Consider the following 20,800-nt stretch of genomic DNA (forward strand, 5'->3'; position numbering starts at 1 on the left):
TCATCTTTCAAACTTCATAAATGCTAAAGCCTGTTTTTTATTGATCACTTTAATCAGGGCATCTTTCACATCCTTGTTCCTGAGACTATAGATTAAGGGGTTCAGCATAGGAATGATCACGGTATAGAAGACAGAGGCCATCTTATCTCTGTCCAGAGAATGGTTTGAGCTGGGCTGCAAGTACATGAAGATGAGAGTCCCATAGAAGATGGTGACAGCCAGCATGTGAGAGCCACATGTGGAGAAGGCTTTGCGCCTACCTTCTACTGACTTCATCTTCAGGATGGCAGAAATAATGTACACATAGGAGACAGAGACAATCAGAACAGAGGGAATGTATGTAATTCCGGCACTGATAAAGATCCACAGCTGTTTGGACTGAGTGTCTGAGCAGGCCAGCCTGAGCAGAGGCATGTCATCACAATAAAAATGATTGATGATATTGGAGTGGCCATAGGTGAGGCGAAAAGTGAGGATGGTGTGGAAAAGAGACGTCAAGATGCTATAGACATAGGGGACAGCTGCAAGTTGAATGCAGATTTCGGAAGACATCACAACCATGTAGAGGAGAGGGTTGCAAATGGCCACATATCTGTCATAGGCCATGGAAGCCAGTAGCAAGCATTCTGATATCATGGAGGTTAGGAAGCAGCCTAGCTGAGCAGCACACGCGTTGAACGAGATGACATTTTGCTTGTACAAGAAATTCCCAAGCATTTTGGGTGTAATGACAGATGAGTAACAGAAATCAACGAAGGCCAGGTTGCTGAGGAAGAAGTACATTGGTGTGTGGAGTCGTGCATCTGCTCTAATGAGTAGAATCAAACCCAGGTTACCGACTACAGTGAAGACATAAATGGAGAGGAAAACCATAAGGAGGGGCATCTTCAACTCCTGACGATCTGTGAGACCCAAAAGAATAAACTCTTCTACCTCTGTGCAGTTCATCTGGGCCATATCTCTCTAAGACATCTGCACATAGTAGAGAAATGAATTCAATTTGATTAGTTATTTCTTTAAGTGGTGATTTTATGCTTTAAAATCTTGTCAAGACATTTTACTACTATTCTAATTATTGTTAGTATGCTGAGATTCTAAATCAGTGTCAGTATATAAAAATGGAAATTGTCCAATCATCCACATTGCGAAAATCTCTTCAATAATCTCATACAATAAATTATTTCAAATGAAAACTAGATTTGTAAAAATGACTAAGGTCTGAATTATCACATACTAACATTACTTTTATAAAGAAACACTGGTCTGCTACAGTGGCATGATTTAACTGTGCAGACAAAAATCCACACCATTCAAATATTGGCTAAAACAGTTTTGCATTTTCTAATTCATTTTAGTAATTCATTTAATAAAGATCAGCATAATATTTTAATTTTCCAATTTCATACAGTGGGTAGGACATTTGCCTTGCATGCAGCCGACCCGGGTTCAATTCCTCTGCCCCTCTTGGACAGCCTGGCAAGTTACCGAGAGTATCTCACCTGCACGGCAAAGCCTGGCAAGCTCCCTGTTGATGTATTTAATATGCCGAAAACAGTAACAAGTCTCACAATTTGTTGTGAGACGTTAATGGTGCCTGCTCAAGCAAATTGATTAACAACGGGAGGACAGTGCTACAGTGCTACAGTCCAATAATTTAATAATTATTAAATTATTAATTTAATAATACCAATTATGAACATGGATAATATCTTTTTTTGTTTCATTACACCTTTGTGTTAAAACTATATTTTTATACCTACTTTATAGGTGCAGAAAAGATTAAAATTGAAATACCAATCCAAATTATATAGCTGCTCTGAATAAGTTAGATAGGTTTAAAACCCATGTATTTCTCACTTGGTGGTTTGCGTTTCTTCATTTTGTTCTCAATATAGTATATCATATATATTCTATTGTTAGATTCTTATATTATTTCTAGATCTTTTTTGATATAATATTGATAAACATCTTTCACTCTTTCTTATTTGTTTTTGGGCCACACCCAATGGTATTCAGTCACTCATGACTCTGTGCTCTGGGATAATGTTCTGGCAGGCTTGGGGGACCATATGGGATGCTGGGGATTGAACCCACATTTTCCTGCAAGACTTGTGACCTAGTTGTACTAGACCCCATCTTTACCTTTAAACCATGAACTATTATGCTCCAAGAGAATAAATACACATATAATTTTATAATATACAGTGGTAGGGCATTTGCCTTGCACGCAGGCAGTCAGGCTGAGCCAGGTTCGAGTCCTCCACCCCTCTCAGAGAGCCTGGCAAGCTACCGAGAGTATCTCGCCTGCACCGCAAAGTCTGGCAGTCTACCCATGACGTATTCCATATGTCAAGCACAGTAACAAGTCTCACACTGGAGACGTTACTCGGTCCGCTCGAGCAAATCGATGAACAACGGGAGGACAGTGATTGTTTTGTTTTTGTTACTATGACTTCTAATAAAATCAGCATTTTCTTTCTAAGTGATTTGTAACTTTTTCTTTCAAATTTCCAATCTCTGATAAGTGTTTTTACATTTTATTTAAAAAGTTACATTGTATTTTGTCTACTAATTTAATACACTCTTTAAGTTGATAAAAGTTTCTTATTTGTTTTGGATGTTTTATTTTTTTGGAGTGCTTAGAATTGAGCCCAGGAACCCACACATGCAAGGCAAATGCTGTACTGTCAAAACATCAGCTCTATTTCATCTATTATGATACTTGAATTATTAATTACCATTTTTTTAAACTGGAAACTATAAAATAATGAATTTCTTATAAATATTAAACACCAAGTCTTGTTTATGCAATTTTTCTTTCTATTTATTTCACCTAGAAAATGAAGGCAACATATTCTTGCTTTATTTATTTATTTATTTATTTACTTACTTACTTTTGAATATTTAAGTCATACCTGGCAGTGCTCAGGGATTATTCCTGGTTCTGGGCTCTTTAGCAGGTTTGAGGGGCCATATGTGATAGTATATATTGAACCAGCACAGACCAACACAAGGCAAAAGCCCACATGCTGTGTTATCTTTCTGGCCCACATTCTTGTTTTAAGTGATACATGTTCTTTTATATATTATGGAAATTATTTGAGGGGAAATTGAATGAATGAAAAGTCTGTATCTGTTCAAATTTTCTTTAGAATTTATCGATTTGTCTTTTTTATGTACCACTATTATTCAAATTATTAGTAGTATATTTTAATGTCTTTTTAACTTTTTTCATTGATATGATCATTAAGAAATACATTGTGGTAATAGTAACTTTTAAATTATTAAAATATCATCATAAATTCTGTTTTATTTCCCTTTGCTTTTGGGACACACCTGATGTTGCTCAGTGCTTTCTCAGGGCCCTGCTCAGGGATCACTCCTGGTGGTGTCAAGGGACAGTATGTAATGCTGTGGTTTAAACCCAGGTAGGCTACATGCAGAGAAGCACCTCACATGCTGTTATATTTCTTAGTCCAATAAATTTGTATTCTATTTTGAAACTCTAGCACAGGTTCAGCTTTACTGTACAATTACAGAAAAATAAGAAAAATAAGGACCTATAAACCCATTCATTCAGAATATCTATTTGCATTTGAAATTGGAAGATATATTTTTATCAAAAATACAAAATTACAGAGGAAGATAAAGCAAATTTTTTGCTTGCTGTTTCAACTGAGGCTCTTGTTTAAACTGTGATTATCTAGACTCCAACATTTCTTGCCACAAACCACAGAAAGAAATAGCAGTTGCTTATGGTGTAGTGTTAATGAGTGTACTATTAATGAGATTAATAGTCATTACCTATCTTGCACTTATCTTTTATGTTTTCTGGTGTTCTATTGTAATGTGTTCCCTGTAATATAATCCACCGGCTCTAAACATGTTTAAGGTTCTACAATTTCAGTTTGTAACCTACTGGTAGTTGCAAGCCCGGTTTCAGAAACTCCATTATAATCCACCACACATAATCACCATCTCACCAACACAAGTCTGATTTATGAACAGCTCCAAGAATATTTTGGGGGGCAGGAGTGATAGTACAGTTAGTAGGACATTTGCCTTGCACATGACCTATCCGGGTTTGATTCCCTGTAACACATATGGTCCTCCGAGCACTTCCAGGAGTAATTTCTGAGGAATTTACTAAATTTTCTAAACTCTCAACAATTGTGAACAAAAAGTAATCCCTGAGCATCACTGGGTGTGATGCAAAAAGCCAAAAAAAAATAAAATTCTTGTTCTGATCTCTAAGCAGAATTGCAGATGTTCTAGTCTTAGTGTTTGTCTTGATTATTTCTAATTGATACTTTTTAGAAGTTTATTACAGTTTGCTCATTTCCTCATTCAACAATTTGAACTGAGAATTATGAAGTTCCAGCCATTGTTTATGAATTTAAAACAAAGTGATGAATGGCCAAACAATGGAATAGACCATAAAGAAAGTTTAAGGTAACTTTCCTTTATCTTGTCTCTTTTACTTGTAATTGTTTTACTCCAATTTCAAAACAGCAAATAGTAACATTTCTACCTAAAAACTATTTTTCATTCATTAATCTATTTTAAAACTTCTTATTTTAAGTTACATGCATGGTGATATTATTTAGTGAGGTTATTTGACATCAGTGAGTCAAAGTCCTTTCTTTAAAAACATACCCTCAACTGTACCTCATGGTGTTTCACTAATAAAAAAAAATAATAATAGCACTACAACAAGTACAAGTATTATAATTATTTTCCAGTTTATAATCCAGAAGCAATAACATGTCAGACAAATTTATAATATACTTAGATACTTGCAACAGTTTTAATGGGTGGTCACCATTAAATGTTGTAATAAAAGATGTAAAAACTCTAAAAAAAAAAATACCCTCTTGCCTGTCTGCGTGGACGGTGCTCCTTTTTTGCCTCATAGTGAATCTCTGTAGCAAGTGACTGCATAGTTTTGTGAGTGTCATTGTCCCCAAGGATCTTATCACAAGGCATGATGCAAGCACGATTAGAAATTATAGCTTGTTCTCAATTGGGATATCAAGGGACACTGAAGATTAATTAATATAATTTTCTGTTTTTGAGTAGCTGCTTATCTATAGTTATAATTCTACTCTTGTGCTTAAATGTTCTTCTAACTTAAAATTACCCTAATGGGCCATGTGTAAGTCAAATGCCCAACCCACTGTAATATCTCTCCATCCCATAACTAACCATATATTCACAGATATTATCCCTGTAACTTTGTTTAAAATATGTAACATGATAAAATATGGAAGTGAAAAATTGTATTGCAGAATGATCTAATTCATGAGCTTCATATAGATGCTTGCAGTTTTATCAGTCTTAATAGAAATCGATGTACTGTTTGCTATCAAGGCTATCAAGTGTCTGAATTGCATATAAAATATCATTTTGTTTTTTCATAGCTGCCTTTAACATGGCTCCTATATATTTGTTTTGCTACATTTTTTTTAGTTTTTTTTTGTTTTGTTTTTATTTTTTATTTATTTATTTTTTTTATTTATTGAATCACCTTGGGAAAGGTTACAAAGCTTTCAGGTTTAGGTCTCAGTCATGCAAATATCAAACACATTTCCCTTTACCAATACTTTTTTTTTACCATGAAGAACCCCAATAAAACCCCACCCCCCACCCCTCCCAGTCCCTGTGGGGCAGATGAATTCTAGTTAACACTCTATCTGCTTTGATTAGATTCATTGTTTCAATAAAAGATTCACCACTATTATTTAGAGTTTACCCCCCCCCCCCCAATCAGACATGCTGAAAAAGCATTGTGACGTGATTTGCTTTCTACAGCTGGGTTCAAGAATTAAATGTTGGTTTTGGATTTCTGCTATTTTACTTATTGACCCTGGAAGTATTTATACTGAAAGTCAGATAGTTAAGAAATTGGTTTCTGTGCTCTGGAGTTGTGGCCGTGCTGGAGAGCCGCTAGTGGGGGGCAACTGGTGGCCGCGGTAGGGCGTGAAGGGTGGACCGAAACGCCCCCTTCCCATGAGGTTTTAGTCGCCCCCACTCACCCGGCTCATACCTGCTGTCCACAAGGCTCCCATGCGGCCGCCATCTTTCTTTCCAGAGAGGAGAAGGCGACTGGGGCAACACCCTTTCCCCTCCGAACAGACATGATGGCCTGGATTAACGCATAGTCCTTTCACTTTCTGCTCCAAGCTGCCGGGTTCTGCATTAAGTCCCTGTGCTTCTGGGGCTGTGGCCGTGCTGGAGAGCCGCTCGTGGGGGGCAACTGGTGACCTCGGTAGGGCGTGAAGGACGGACCGGAACGCCCCCCTTCCCATGAGGTTTTAGTCGCCCCCACACCCCCGGCACATACCTGCTGTCCACAAGGCTCCCATGTGGCCGCCACCTTTCTTTCCAGAGGGAGGAGGGCGGAAGGGACCAACACCCTTTCCCCTCCGGGCAGACATGATGGCCTGGATTAACGCATAGTCCTTTCACTTTTCTGCTCCAAGCTGCTGGGTTCTGCATTAAGTCCTTGTGCTTCTGGGGCTGTGGCCGTGCTGGAGAGCCGCTCGTGGGGGGCAACTGGTGGCCTCGGTAGGGTGTGAAGGACGGACCGGAACGCCCCCCTTCCCATGAGGTTTTAGTCACCCCCGCTCCCCCGGCTCATGCCTGCTGTCCACAAGGCTCCCATGTGGCCGCCATCTTTCTTTCCAGAGAGGAGAGGGCGAATGGGGCAACACCCTTTCCCCTCCAGCAGATTTGATGGCCTGGATTAATGCATAGTCCTTTCACTTTTCTGCTCCAAGCTGTTGGGTTCTGCATTAAATCCTTGTGTTTCTGGGGCTGTGGCTGTGCTGGAGAGCCGCTCGCGGGGGGCAACTGGTGGCCTCGGTAGGGCGTGAAGGACAGACCGGAACGCCCCCTTCCCATGAGGTTTCAGTCGCCCCCACACCCCCGGCACATACCTGCTGTCCACAAGGCTCCCATGTGGCCGCCACCTTTCTTTCCAGAGGGAGGAGGGCGGAAGGGACCAACACCCTTTCCCCTCCGGGCAGACATGATGGCCTGGATTAACGCATAGTCCTTTCACTTTTCTGCTCCAAGCTGCTGGGTTCTGCATTAAGTCCTTGTGCTTCTGGGGCTGTGGCCATGCTGGAGAGCCGTTCGTGGGGGGCAACTGGTGACCTCGGTAGGGCGTGAAGGACGGACCGGAACGCCCCCCTTCCCATGAGGTTTTAGTCGCTCCCGCTCCCCCGGCTCATGCCTGCTGTCCACAAGGCTCCCATGTGGCCGCCACCTTTCTTTCCAGAGGGAGGAGGGCGGAAGGGACCAACACCCTTTCCCCTCTGTCGGACTTGATGGCCTGGGTTAACACATAACCCGTTCACTTTTCTGCTCCAAGCTGCTGGGTTATGCATTAAGTACTTGTGTTTCTGGGGCTGTGGCCGTGCTCAAAGCTTAACTATGATTTTCAGAGAGAAACGTTAGGTGGTTTACTTCCCATGGATCACTTTGTATATAGAGAGATGTCGCGCGGTTTTGAGGAAAAGTCCTAGTTCCCGCATACTCGAGCTGTGCTTGTAGAGGTTTCTGGTCACCGGGGTTCCATCTGGGGGAGGCGGGATGCGGTACCTACCCCATCTGGGACTTCCCGATGATCTCGGCTCTTTTTGGAACCTGTTTTTTTTTTTTTTTCCTTCGGGATCTGTGGATCCCGCCCTCTATGTAGTCCTTCTCTTCGGCTAAATGCTGTCAAGATGGCCTGTTTTGCTACATTTTTTAACCTGATATATTTCAGGTGAGATATATGCTGGTGAGATACTCTCAGTAGCTTGCCAGGCTCTCTGAAAGGGGCGGAGGAATCAAACCCGGCTCAGCCGGGCTGGCTGCACGCAAGGCAAACTCCCTGCCACTGTGTTATCACTCCAGTCTCGTGAGTCTACTATTGATACTATTGATCATTTTTGTGATTTTAAAATATGCTCAGTATAGCCCAGCAAGCTACCGAGAGTATCTCGCTCGCACAGCAGAGCCTGGCAAGCTCCCCGTGATGTATTTGATATGCCAAACACAGTAACAACAAAGTCTCCAATGGAGACGTTACTGGGCTTGCTCTAGCAAATCGATGAACAATAGAAGGACTGTGATACAGTGACAGTGATATATTACAGACAATTTATGTGCTAATAAAATGCAACTGATAAAATATATCAACTTTATCAGTATGGGTTTTCTCTTAATTGTACTTAAATTCTAATGTCTTATCCAGAATACTACTCATACTCCTAATTTTGTTTGTTGTAAGAATTACTTTGCACAAAATGATCAAGAAACTCAATACCAAAACTATAAGTATGATACTTTATAAAAGGCACAGATTATGTTGGATATTAAATAAAAAGGTTATTTTGTCAGGTATACCACATTTGAATATGAGTATGGAAAAATATATATATTTACAGTGAGAGAGAAAAATTAATTTGATACATGAAACACATAATCAAAATGTATATACTGCAACTTTGACTATCATTTACAAGGCAAGCAGACTGAGATTTCAAGTGTTTGTTATATTTCCTCTTTCTATCAAAGTATTCTGTTCAAACACTGTAAAACACTGTCCTCCCATTGTTCATGGATTTGCTTGAGCGGACCCAGTAATGTCTCCATTTTGAGACTTGTTGTTACTGTGTTTGGCATATTGAATACGTCATGGGTAGCTTGCCAGGCTTTGCCCTGTGGGCGAGATACTCCCGGTAGCTTGCCAGGCTCTTTGAGAGGGGCGGAGGAATCGAACCTGGCTCAGCTGGTCTGGCTGCGTGCAAGGCAAATACCCTATGGCTTTGCTATCGCTCCAGCCCATTTTGTTCAAATACCATTAAAAAAAAGAAAAGAAACATTCTATTGCTTTGCTATCACTCCAGCCCATAATGTTCAAATACCATTAAAAAAAAGAAAAGAAACATTCTATATATTTTCTCATTTTATTCTAGTCCACTGTCAATAGATATTTATTTAAAAAGAAAACTAAAAGATTTATATTCATAGCCAGACTTAAAATATTAACAAATCTCTTCTTCCCCTATACATCAAGTTGAAATATAGTTCTTATTTATTATTTATTTCAGAGTGACTCATTTAGAGACACAGATTTTACCAAATCCCTTGTGTTGTGCTAAAATAGGTCTTTGAAGAAACTGTGAACACATTATTTATAAGAAGTTATTTCCAATAACGGAGGAAGGTAATGACTTTTAGGTTTGCTTAGGATGGCTGCTGGCTGATAAGATAGCAACGCATTCCTGGAATGAAAGATCACACCCCCACCCCCACTCCTGCATGTGGAAGACAGGACTTACTGGTCCATCTGGTGCCTAGTAGCCACCAGGTTGCATGCCTTGCTTCCTTACATCCACTCCCTGTGCATAAAAGGATGACAGACAAAGCACATTGATCCTTTGTCCCTCTTCTGCCCAATACACCTTAAAATCTCCCCCTGAACCTCTCCTAGAGGTCAGTAGGACCCAGTCACAGGTGCACTCCCCAAATTTCTCCTGTTTCTTCAATTTAGTTGTCTCTTTCTCTCTGTCTGCACAGGATAAGTTCCAGAACCTTTCAAAGACAGAATTTACCTGCAACAACATAAATTATTAATTAGGGGGCTGGGAGGTAATAGAATGAGTGGGTAGGATGCTTGCTTTGCAAATGGCCCACAGGTGTTTGGTCACCATAATTCCATGTGGTCTCCTGAGCCTTGCCAGGCGTGTAAAAATCAGACTAAGTCTTCACCATCTCTGGGTGTGGACCAAAAACCAGAGAACAAAAAGAAATAGTCAATTAGTAACTATGGTATAGTATTCCGAAACATGGAGTGTTTAGACAATCAAACACTCTAAAAAAACTAAGTGACATATAAACATAAATAAATTATTTCAACTTCTATACATCTAGGTATATCACATAAACAGTTAAAAATTAAATTTCATTATCTAAGAGTTTGAAAAAACTGCCATCAGTACTCATCAACACACTGGCTTGGCTCTTCACATGCTACGTGTCTGAATGCAAGGTTCTGATGCAATGGAAAACCAGCAGGACTGTACTACTGTACAAGAAGGGAGATATCCACGACATTGACAACTATCATCCAATCTGCCTGTTGTCTGTTGTCTACAAGCTGTTCACTCAAGTCATCCTAAATAGGATTGGTAGAACACTAGATGAAACCATGCGAGCAAGCCAGGTTCCGCAAAGGATTCAGCATGACCGACCATATCCACACGATAACCAAGCTCATTGAGGTTTCTCAGGAGTTCAAGATGCCACTTTGTCTAATGTTCATTGATTTAAAGAAGGCTTTTGATTTTGTTGAGATGGAAGCGATCATTGAAGCCCTAGCCAAACAGGCCGTTCAAACTCAATACATCAGGATCCTCCGTGAGCTGTATTGCGAATTCACTACCAGGATCTCACCATTCTATAAAGAAGTGATCATCCATGTCAAGAGAGGGGTTTGGCAGGGTGATACCATTTCACCAAAATTCTTCAGTGCCACCCTCGAGAACATCATGCGAGCACTGGAATGGGAAGGAATGGGAGTGGAGATAGATGATTGGTAATTACGCCACCTATGCTTTGCTGATGATATTGTACTAATAACACCAAACATTAGCCAAGCAGCACAAATGCTGGCTGACTTCGACCTTGAGTGTGGAAATGTCCGAGTATAGCTAATCTCAGGAAGACAATGTTTATTAGAAACGGTATTGTTCCTGACATTCCATTCTCTCTCAATGGAATGAGCATGGCTGAATGCAACAATTATGTGTACCTAGGTGGAGAAGTGAACATGACAAATGACCTGGCACCTGAATTGCACAGAAGGAAGAGAGTGGCTTGGAACGCCTTCAAGAGTGTTGAAGAAATAGCTAAGAGGACAAAGACCCTCAGGTTCTGGGCACATATCTTCCATTCCACTGTTCTTACTGCATTAACATACACCTCAAAGACCTGGACCCAGGATGAGAACACTATTTGGGTTTCCCAAAGAGAAATTGAAAGAGCTATGCTTGGAGTATCACGTTTCACTCAAGTGAGAAAAAGAATCCAGAGTTCCAAGCTCTTTTGACAATCAAGAATCAGGGATGCTGTCTCATTTGCCAAGGTGTCGAGAATCAGATGGGCTGGACACATAATGGGATTTGTAGACAACCGCTGGACTAAAGCTGTTACTGACTGGATTCCATGGGATGTCAAAAGATCGGGTGTCTGCCCACCTATGAGATGGTCAGACTTCTTTATCAAGACCCTGAATGATTGGTTTGAGGCTTGTCGTGTTCCTAGAATGAACAAATGTCATTGGGTTATACTAGCATGTGACAGGGATGAATGGAGACGTTATTGGCACCTGCTCGAGCAAATCAATGAGTAACAAGATATCAAGTGATCAAGTGATCAAGAATTTGGGATCTAAAACAAATATTGCAAAGGCATCCAAGAAATGTCCTACATAAGTCATGAAAAGCTAATATTGCAGGTTTTAAAATAGTTATCGTTTCATACAGAAAACCATCCATAAATAGCACCTGAAATATTTGTTGAATTTTCATCACTTAATCACTTAACTTCCTGTTAGTCGTCGATTTGCTTGAGCGTGCGCCAGTAACGTCTCCATTTGTCCCTGTAGCGTGCTAGTGTAGCCCAATGGCATCTGTTAGCTCTGGGAACATGAAGAGCCTCAAACCGATCGTTCATGATCTTGATGAAGAAGTCTGACCATCTGGTAGGTGGGCGGCCACACGGTCTTTTGACATCCCGTGGAATCCAGTCGGTAACAGCTCTAGTCCAGCAGTCGTCTTTAAATCTCATTATGTGACCAGCCCAACTGATTTTTGACACCTTGGCAAATGAGACAGCGTCCCTGATTCTTGATCATGGATGGATGTCGGAACTCCGGATTCTTTCTCTCATTTGAGTGAAACATGATATTCCAAGCATAGCTCTTTCTATTCTTCTTTGGGAGACCTGAATAGCATTCTCATCCTGTTTGCGTAGGGCCCAGGTCTCTGAGGCATATGTTAATGCAGGAAGAATCAACTACAACTGGTCTCATTCACCTGAATTTTCATAGGCTTGCACTTTGCTTAAATAATTGGCTAGCGAACTACTGGCACTTGAACTTGCTTTTGCTAACACCACCACTCTCATGTTTGGCCCAAGCCAACCTAACCAGAGTGACGAGCAGAGAGCTACAGTGAAACAAGATGTAATGGTTGCTGACTTAGTTGGGATTTTCCAAGCTGTTGGGCCTCCCAGTTCCCTTGCAAGGATATTGTGAAACTAGGACCACTGAATCTTTTCTAACAGGTCTTGATGAATCCTTGATGTGGCTTCACTCATTATGACTTTAATAAATTCACCTAAAACTCATTGCCCCTGGGTTCCCCACCTGCTCCCCTGTTTCATCTTGTAGTCTTGCAGTTTCCTAACTTTAATTGCCAAAGACTATTTTCTATTTATGTATTTATTTGCTCGAGCAGGCCCAGTAATGTCTCCATTGGAGACTTTGTTGTTACTATGTTTGGCATATCGAATACGTCACGGGGCGCTTGCTGGGCTCTGCGTGCGGGCGAGATACTCTCAGTAGCTTGCCGGGCTCTCTGAGAGGGGCGGAGGAATCGAACTCGGGTCGGCCATGTTGGCTGCGTGCAAGGCAAACGCCCTACCGCTGTGCTCTATGACTCAAATATTCTCCCAAAGTGGGCACGTTCTTACCCATTAGTTTTGGAGGCAATTTGGATGCTTTTAGTATATTCTAATTCTTGCTTTTGGAAGCAAGAATGAATTTTGGATTAATCCGGTGAGGGCCTCCAGCGGTCCTGCAAGACATGGGAATGAAGTTTGAAATAACAAACTTTTCTAGGGAAGATTTTAGTACAAATGCAATCTCAGTGACTTGAAAAGGTAAAAGTTGCACAGCCTGCGAGGTGTCAGAACTGGTCTTGATGTAGGAGAGGTGTGGTGTTCTCTGTGTTTGTTCACAGTTCCCACATTCTTTGATATTTTCAAGAGTAAAAATACTGAATAATAAAGATGCTCAGAGTTAGAAATAGAAAAGTTTATTGAAAAGTAAAAGCAAAACAAATTCCATTCCCTGGGGAAACATAGTACCTAAAAGATTAAAGTTAAAAATAAGGGTGTCTTTACTTAGGTCTTTTTCAGTGACGATTAGGTTCTTTGATTTATCAAGTAACAAAATTGTCACCAAAAAAAGTCAGAGTTCCTGGTTTTTTTTTTTTTTTACAGAATCAGCTGGTTAATTTGGAGCCTTTATGTTGCTAATTTAATGCTAAAGTTTTATGTTTCTTTTCTGTTTAGAATATTGGCCCTCTTTTCTGACGGCCTTTTAGGATATTTGTTTGCTGAGGTCTTGAGAAATTTAAAAATTTTTAGGCTCATATAGAGCCCAGAAATTTACAGGTATGCTTAAGGATGGAGGCAGCTAAAATGGACCTGCTTACAGCAGCTAGCAAGAGAAAATCAAGGGTTCCTCTTTTGGTTTGGATATTCAACAAGCTAACAGAACCGTGGCAGACTTATGAGAAAAATCAAGCTCAATGGTATAGTCATTAAGCACTGTAGCACTGTCCTCCTGTTGTTCATCAATTTGCTCAAGCCTGCACCAGTAATGTCTCCATTGTGAGATTTATTGTTACTGTTTTTGGCATATCAAATACTCCACGGGGAGTTTGCCAGGCTCTGCTGTGGGCAGGCAGTTGGCCATGTGCAAGGCAAACGCCCTACCTGCTGTGCTATTGTTCCAGCCCAGTATAGTCATTAAAGAGATGCAAATTAAAAAGCCTGGTTTCACTGCTAAATCTACAGAAACTAAGAGGAGTATAAGGAAAATGAAGGAAAATGCCATGGGGGGTTCGTTTTATCAAGTTTTATCATATCCTCAAACATCACCCTGGTGAAAGAGGAAGCCTCGTTTTCCCCTTTCCAACTGTTGAGAGCAATCCCATTTTTGACTGTCCCAGTTCTCTGTTTTTCACCCAATTGTTCATTCTCAGAAAATAATAAAGTCTAAGAGGCTCTTCTTAGTCACTGCAGTGTTGAAATGCTCCATTTTTTTCTTCATTAAGGAGTCCTGCTGAGGGGAAGGGGAATTTCAACAGGAAAACCTGAAATCTTTTTTTTTCTACCAATTCATAATGCTATGGCTTCAGGCTATCAGGATGATGGCTAAAATAATCCGTTAAATACTTTTTGCTTCAGAAATTTGTTACTAAAAGTCACAGAGATCAAATACTCTAGACATGTTAAATTTTGACTAACTTCTTTGCCTTCTAACAAAGTTAACCTGATTTGGAAATTATTAATGCAAATACTTTTGAAAAACCAGTTTCTACTCAGTATCAACTACAGATAAGGAAAAACCTAAAATAAATGGTAGTGAGCCGGGTTTGATTCTTTTGCCCCTCTCGGAGAGCCCGGAAAGCTACCGAGAGTATCTCCCCCGCAGGGCAAAGCCTGGCAAGCTACTCGTGACGTATTCAATATGCCAAACACAGTAACAACAAGTCTCAAAATGGAGACATTACTGAGCCCACTTGAGCAAATCGATGAACAATGGGAAGACAGTGACAGTGACACATAAATGTTAAGAGTAACATTATTTGTATTCAGAGTAACATTGCTTGTATTTGATAAAAAATAAGATAATCCAAAAGGCAACTGATAGTTACTTAGACATTAGTAAATGGCCTCCTAACACATGCATATCTACATAAATAAAAATACTGTTCAGTAGTAAAAAAAACTCTATTCTAATGCATGCAAAAAGAAAAAAAAAGTTAAAGCAGAAACTACTGAGTGACAGAAAACTATAACATTCTATTGTATGATTTCATTTATATGAAAATTCCTAAAATAATGATAAATGAGAATGTTAGTTGCTGGGAGGTGTGGGTGAGATTGTGAGTTAACTGGATCTTAAACAAAAAAAATTTTTGCAGGGTGTAACCATTTGCAAGCAAACAATAGTTCTAATACTGAAACTATGCACATATATACAAGTACTGACTTGTACATGCCACTTTAGATGTGGATCAAGGTACCAGAGATTCACTGTTCCTAATCATATCCAGAAAAATATACGGGGGATAAATGAAGAAAGTTCAAATGACTTCTCTCATCCTGTATACTGTTGTTATTTAAACTTGTTTTTACTTCTTTTTTTCTTAGCAGGGAAAGGAGGTGTTGAGCCACATAATTTGGTACATAGTGGCTGGGCTATTATAGGCTTTGTGCTCAGAAGTGACCCCATTGCTCAGCGGATCATATGTGATATCAAAAAGTTGAACTAAGACCGAGGCCGGTTCTAATGTAAGCAAGACAAGTGCCTTATCTCCTGTGCTCTTGACCTGTTTTTAACATATGTCTCATCCAAATACTGAATATTCCTTTCAGTCTATTTTCATATTCATTGGGAAATTGTAAACAATTTTTTGCTTCTACATTAACTGCATATTTCTAAGAATTTCAGTTAGTTTTGAAATTATCTCCTCCCACATGAACTGCTCATAATTAAAGTCAGTAACTTAATCATTACTTTCCCTCTGACTTGTTCACAGTCCATTTTAACTACTTCTTCATTTACCTAGGGAGATCTAAAATCACTTTTTTATTTTAAAGAACATAAATTTGTTATAAATCTATTGAAAGCATCCTTCACATCCTTATTCCGCAGACTGTAAATCATTGGATTCAGCATGGGGATCACCAGTGTATAAAACACAGAAGCCATTTTATCAGTGTCTAGTGAATGACTGGTCTGAGGCTGCACATACATGAACAGAAGTGTCCCATAGAATACCGTGACTGCCATGATATGTGAAGCACAGGTGGAAAAGGCCTTTTTCCTTCCTTCTGCTGAACGCATTCTGAGAATGGACAGAACTATATTGAAATAAGAAACTATCACCGTGGTCATGGAAATAACCAAATTTGTGCCTGCAGATATAAAAACTACTGTTTCTGGAAAGTAAGTATCAGAGCAAGACAATGTTAAGAGAGGAGCAATGTCGCAGAAAAAATGATTGATTACATTGGAAGAGCAGTAGGTCACAGAGAAAACGCTGTATGAAGCCACAATAGAAGTGGAGACAGCATAGAAGTATGTAAGGGACACTAACAGAAAGCAGATTCGCCGAGATACCACCACCATGTAGAGCAAGGGGTTACAGATGGCCACATAGCGATCATAGGCCATCACAGCTAACATGCAAACCTCAGACACTATAAAAATCAAGAACACACCCAACTGTGTGGCACATTCATAGTAGGAGATGGTTTTCTTCTTTACTAAGAAATTGTTTAGCATTTTAGGGGCAATGACAGTAGAGTTTCCAAAATTGATGATAGCCAAATGTCGGAGGAAAAAGTACATGGGGGTCTGAAGTCGGGAGTCCACACTGGTGAGGATGATGATGCCTAAGTTCCCTGCCAGGGTCAGTCCATAGATGAGCAGGAAAACGAAGAAGAGAGGAATCTGAAGGTCTGGACGATTGGAGACACCAGTGAGGATGAACTCTGTGACCCAGGTGAAGTTTCCAGGAGCCATAGAAGCGTTTGGAAATTCATCTCTTTGGGGATGCAAAGAGAAGTGAGGCAATTTTTAATTATTTTTAGTTCTGCAATTATATGGAAGAGACAATTCATTTGAATAACAGTTCCTAAAATCAAGTATAAACCTAAAACATATTGAACTCAAGGTTCTGATTCTACCTGGGAGTCACAGAAACATGGATGTTACAATAAGTGGTTAATCCAATATCATGCATAGATTATGGATTTACTTTTCATTATATTATTAAATGTATTACCATTAAACAATGAAGATGACAATCTAACTCATGTCTATTTGATAAAATCTGAGAAAGACTTTTATATATTTATTATATGATCCCATTTGCTCCAGCGGGCCCAGTAACATCTCCATTGGAGACTTTGTTGTTACTGTGTCTGGCATATCAAATACTCTCGGTAGCTTGCCGGGCTCTCCGAGAGGGGCGGAGGAATCGAACTCTGGTTGGCCATGTTAGCTGCGTGCTGCAAGGCAAACGCCCTTCCACTTTGCTATCGAGTAAATGATTTTCATTTACTTGTGGAGTAAATGAAAAAGAGATGAGAGAGAAAAGGGTCAAGAAGCAACACCTAGGGGCTGGAGTGATAGCACAGCGGGTAGGGCGTTCGCCTTACAAGCGGCCAACATGGCCGACCCGAGTTTGATTCCGCCGCCCCTCTCGGAGAGCCCGGCAAGCTACCGAGAGTATTTGATATGCCAGACACAGTAACAACAAAGTCTCCAATGGAGACGTTACTGGGCCCGCTCGAGCAAATCGACGATCAACGGGAGGGCTTTTACCTTTTACTTTACCTTATTATATGATCCCAAGTGATGTGACTTTTTTTTTACTTTTTGGGTCACACCCTGTGATGCACAGGGGTTACTCCTGGCTCTGCACTCAGGAATTACACCTGGCGATGCTAGGGGGACTATAGGGGATGCTGGGATCCAAACTCGGTTTGGCAGCGTGCAAGGCAAATGCCCTACCCACTGTGCTATCACTCCAGCCCCTAGGTGTTGCTTCTTGACCCTTTTCTCTCTCATCTCTTTTTCATTTACTCCACAAGTTGATACAGTTTCACATGGTATTTGCACATTTTTTTTTGCAATTGGCATAATAGTCATGAATGATTTTGAGTATTATGGATATGGCATAAGACAGAGTTATCAAAGTAATACTACAAGCATATTTTCTTGGCAACTATGAAAATTTAATGAGTTAGACAAGCAGTTATCTAAGTAGGGGATTTATTGTTGTGGTTACAATTGCAGATACATAAGAAAGGTTAGCTTGCATGATGATATGAGTTTTTTTCATTTAATACTTTTTAATATGGTCCTAACAACTCCTAATATGTTCTTCAGTTAATCTGCATCCTTTCTGCTGGGAATAATAATCCAATTCTATGATCTTGTTTTTATTTTACCCCTTAAAAGCTTTATTACAAGACATTGTTTCTGTGTTTTCTCTAATGCTTCTTTTTAATATTATGTTCTGGATGTTTGCAAGTTTTAATATTATATATAGAAATTATAACCATTCCATTGTCTCTTTTTACAAAAACATTGTTAATAGCCAAAATGAATAGCTCCAAATAATAGCCACTTCTCTATTTCACTGAAATCTTTGTTATCTATAAATCACTTTAAAAGGAATAATTTTGATCAGCAAACACCATATTCATTCTCTAATTTTTATCTTCTGAAGCTTTGTATTCTATTACTTTTGATTTTATAATAACTTTTCGCATATTAACAATCCCTCTTTAATTTAGGTGGAAGGTTAATTAGTGCTATCATTGACTACTATTATGTTTTGTAACTGACCCTGGGGCATTCATGTTACCTTGTGTCATTTCCCCTGTCTGATGGAAAGAACAGCAGGCTCCAGGATGTTCTGGGCTGGAGCGATAGCACAGTGGTAGAGCATTCGCCTTACAAGCGGCCAACATGGCCGACCCGAGTTCGATTCCTCCGCCCCTCTCGGAGAGCCCGGCAAGCTACCGAGAGTATTCCATATGCCAAACACAGTAACAACAAAGTCTCCAATGGAGACGTTACTGGGCCCGCTCGAGCAAATCGACGATCAACGGGAGGGCCTTTAAAATTTTTAAAAAATTTAATATAGAGAAAAAGGAACTCTAAAGAGTGTGTGTGTGTGTGTGTGTGTGTGTGTGTGTGTGTGTGTGTGGACCAGGATAGAATGGGAAACAATGCAGGAGAGGTATGGCACAAAAGAGAAGTTAAGCACAGAGAATTGCGATATCTCTTAAAGTTGATATGCCTCAGAGGCACTGCAATGGGTATAACTAAAAGGTGGCAGATAGCTTGATTAACATAAGCCCTCAGAGGAAGTCTACCCATAGTCAAGGTGAGCTGCTCATGATAGAGGGGTTGGCAGACAATTCTCCTGTTTGGAATGGTGTCTCTGGAGACCCTTTTCCTCAAGGAGAATCCCCCCAGATGTTTATTCAACAGGGTGGCAACTGTTCCAGGTAGCTCAAACACTACCAGCAGGAAATCCAACAATTTTTGGTTTTCTGGCCATGATTTTCTCAGATAAGTTTAGTAGGAAAATGAGTGTTTTTGAGTAATTAACATGTGTTAATGGAACTATGTCCTTTGGGGGTTTCCAAGCATTGCTCAAGATTCCACGGGTATGTTTCTACTCATAGTCAGCCAATCAGTAGGTTAGTTTCATAGGGTAGGTCTGAGGGTCTGGTGCTCTTGGATCCTACAAGCTGCACATGTCCTGTGCCACACAGAACTACACCTGACAGTGTTCAGAGGCCATGTGGTACCAGGGTTTGAATGCAGGTCCCAGCACATATAAACCACGTGCCCCTCACCTCTGAGCTAATTTCCCAGCCCCTAACTGGTTTAGTTGTTTAGAGTATGAAAAAATGCTACAGCCACGCTTTAACACATTCCATATAAGACCTACGTAATGTGTCTAACTCTACTTCTCTAAATGCTGTGCATCGAATATACATTTTCGTCTTTGGTTCTCTGTATTCTTCTGAGATTGCTGGACTTTTTTAAAAATTAAAACTGGTATGTCACATGAGTATGCACACCATACAAAACAGAGGTTTCATGTGATCAAAAACTGGAAATTAACACACTGTCAAGAGAATATTATAAATTTGATTTGGGAATCATGAAAAACATTTTTTATCACTAGTCATTTCTAATCTCCTTTGGTATATTAATGAGTCACTAAGATGATAAAAATATAGGTGACTGTCTAACTTAACACCAATTTTTATGGTTTACAATAGGTTAAAGATAACATTAAAATCTACATAGAGGGATCCAGAGTGATAATACAGTGGGTAGGGTATTTGCCTTGCAGGTGAAATGACATGGATTCAAGCCCTAGCATCCCATATGGTCCCTTGAACACTCCCAGGAGTAATTCTTGAGTGGAGAACCAGGAGTAACCCCTAAGAATCGCCAGATGTGACCCAAAAAAGTCAAATAAAAATGTATCTAAAAGTTATTTCCTTTTTTTTTTTTTGGTTTTGGGCCACACCTCAGAAGTGTTCAGTACTTATGGACTTGTTCTTCGTTCTGATATCAAGAATCTGTACTCGTGGGACTCAGAGATCCATATAGAGTACCAGGGATCAAACCCAGGTTGGCTGTGTGAAAGACAAGCCCTTGCCCACTGCTATTTTCCTCTAGCTTCAGAAATGGTTGGATGTGCTTATACTTTCTTATATACTAAAGTTATAAGGTTGAACAAAAGGAAAGCAAATTTATTATCAAACAAATTATTTAAGTCATTGGATTAAGGGCAATCTAGCAAATTAACATTTTCTTGCCAGAAAAACTGAAAATTTTCTCCTTGAGAACTGTGCAAATATTCTATTCAATACAATTGGACTCTAAGATGATTCACGTAGTGGGAATGGGTGGGGTAAGCAGTCTTGAGCGTGGTGAATTATTTTCTCACTTTCCCCATGTAAAGTTGTCTTCTATTTCCCATATTCTTTCAGGGCCCTTTGTCTTCCACAAATAGGAAGGATCTATTTTGGGGGTTACTATTATGGAGTTCTGCCTGATAGATGAACCACTAAATTTTGCAAAGTAATTCAGAATTTTAGTACCAGTTCTTCCACACTGAAATCTTCTATGCTTTGCTAAGAACTAAGAACTATTCTTATAAAGCGTTTATGAGTTTCTGTTTTTACT

The 20,800-nt window shown here is 39.9% G+C and overlaps 2 protein-coding genes across 2 annotated transcripts; both read right to left on the minus strand.

Moving 5' to 3' along the window:
- Positions 1-957, minus strand: LOC130042053 (olfactory receptor 1044-like). The gene has a single exon (XM_056134406.1). The coding sequence runs from the start codon at positions 955-957 to the stop codon at positions 1-3; it is 957 nt and encodes a 318-aa protein (XP_055990381.1).
- Positions 958-15,658: 14,701 nt separating this feature from the next.
- Positions 15,659-16,597, minus strand: LOC130044439 (olfactory receptor 8J3-like). Its single transcript, XM_056137180.1, has one exon. It carries the CDS (start codon positions 16,595-16,597, stop codon positions 15,659-15,661), a length of 939 nt encoding a protein of 312 aa, XP_055993155.1.
- Positions 16,598-20,800: the final 4,203 nt, after the last annotated feature.

This window comes from Sorex fumeus, unplaced genomic scaffold, assembly GCF_029834395.1.
Source record: "Sorex fumeus unplaced genomic scaffold, SorFum_2.1 ptg000007l, whole genome shotgun sequence".
Lineage (NCBI taxonomy): Eukaryota > Metazoa > Chordata > Mammalia > Eulipotyphla > Soricidae > Sorex > Sorex fumeus.

Bases quoted from the DNA above. Each gene is read 5' to 3' on its own strand.
- LOC130044439 (XM_056137180.1), bottom strand. From the start codon at position 16,597: ATGGCTCCTGGAAACTTCACCTGGGTCACAGAGTTCATCCTCACTGGT.
- LOC130042053 (XM_056134406.1), bottom strand. From the start codon at position 957: ATGGCCCAGATGAACTGCACAGAGGTAGAAGAGTTTATTCTTTTGGGT.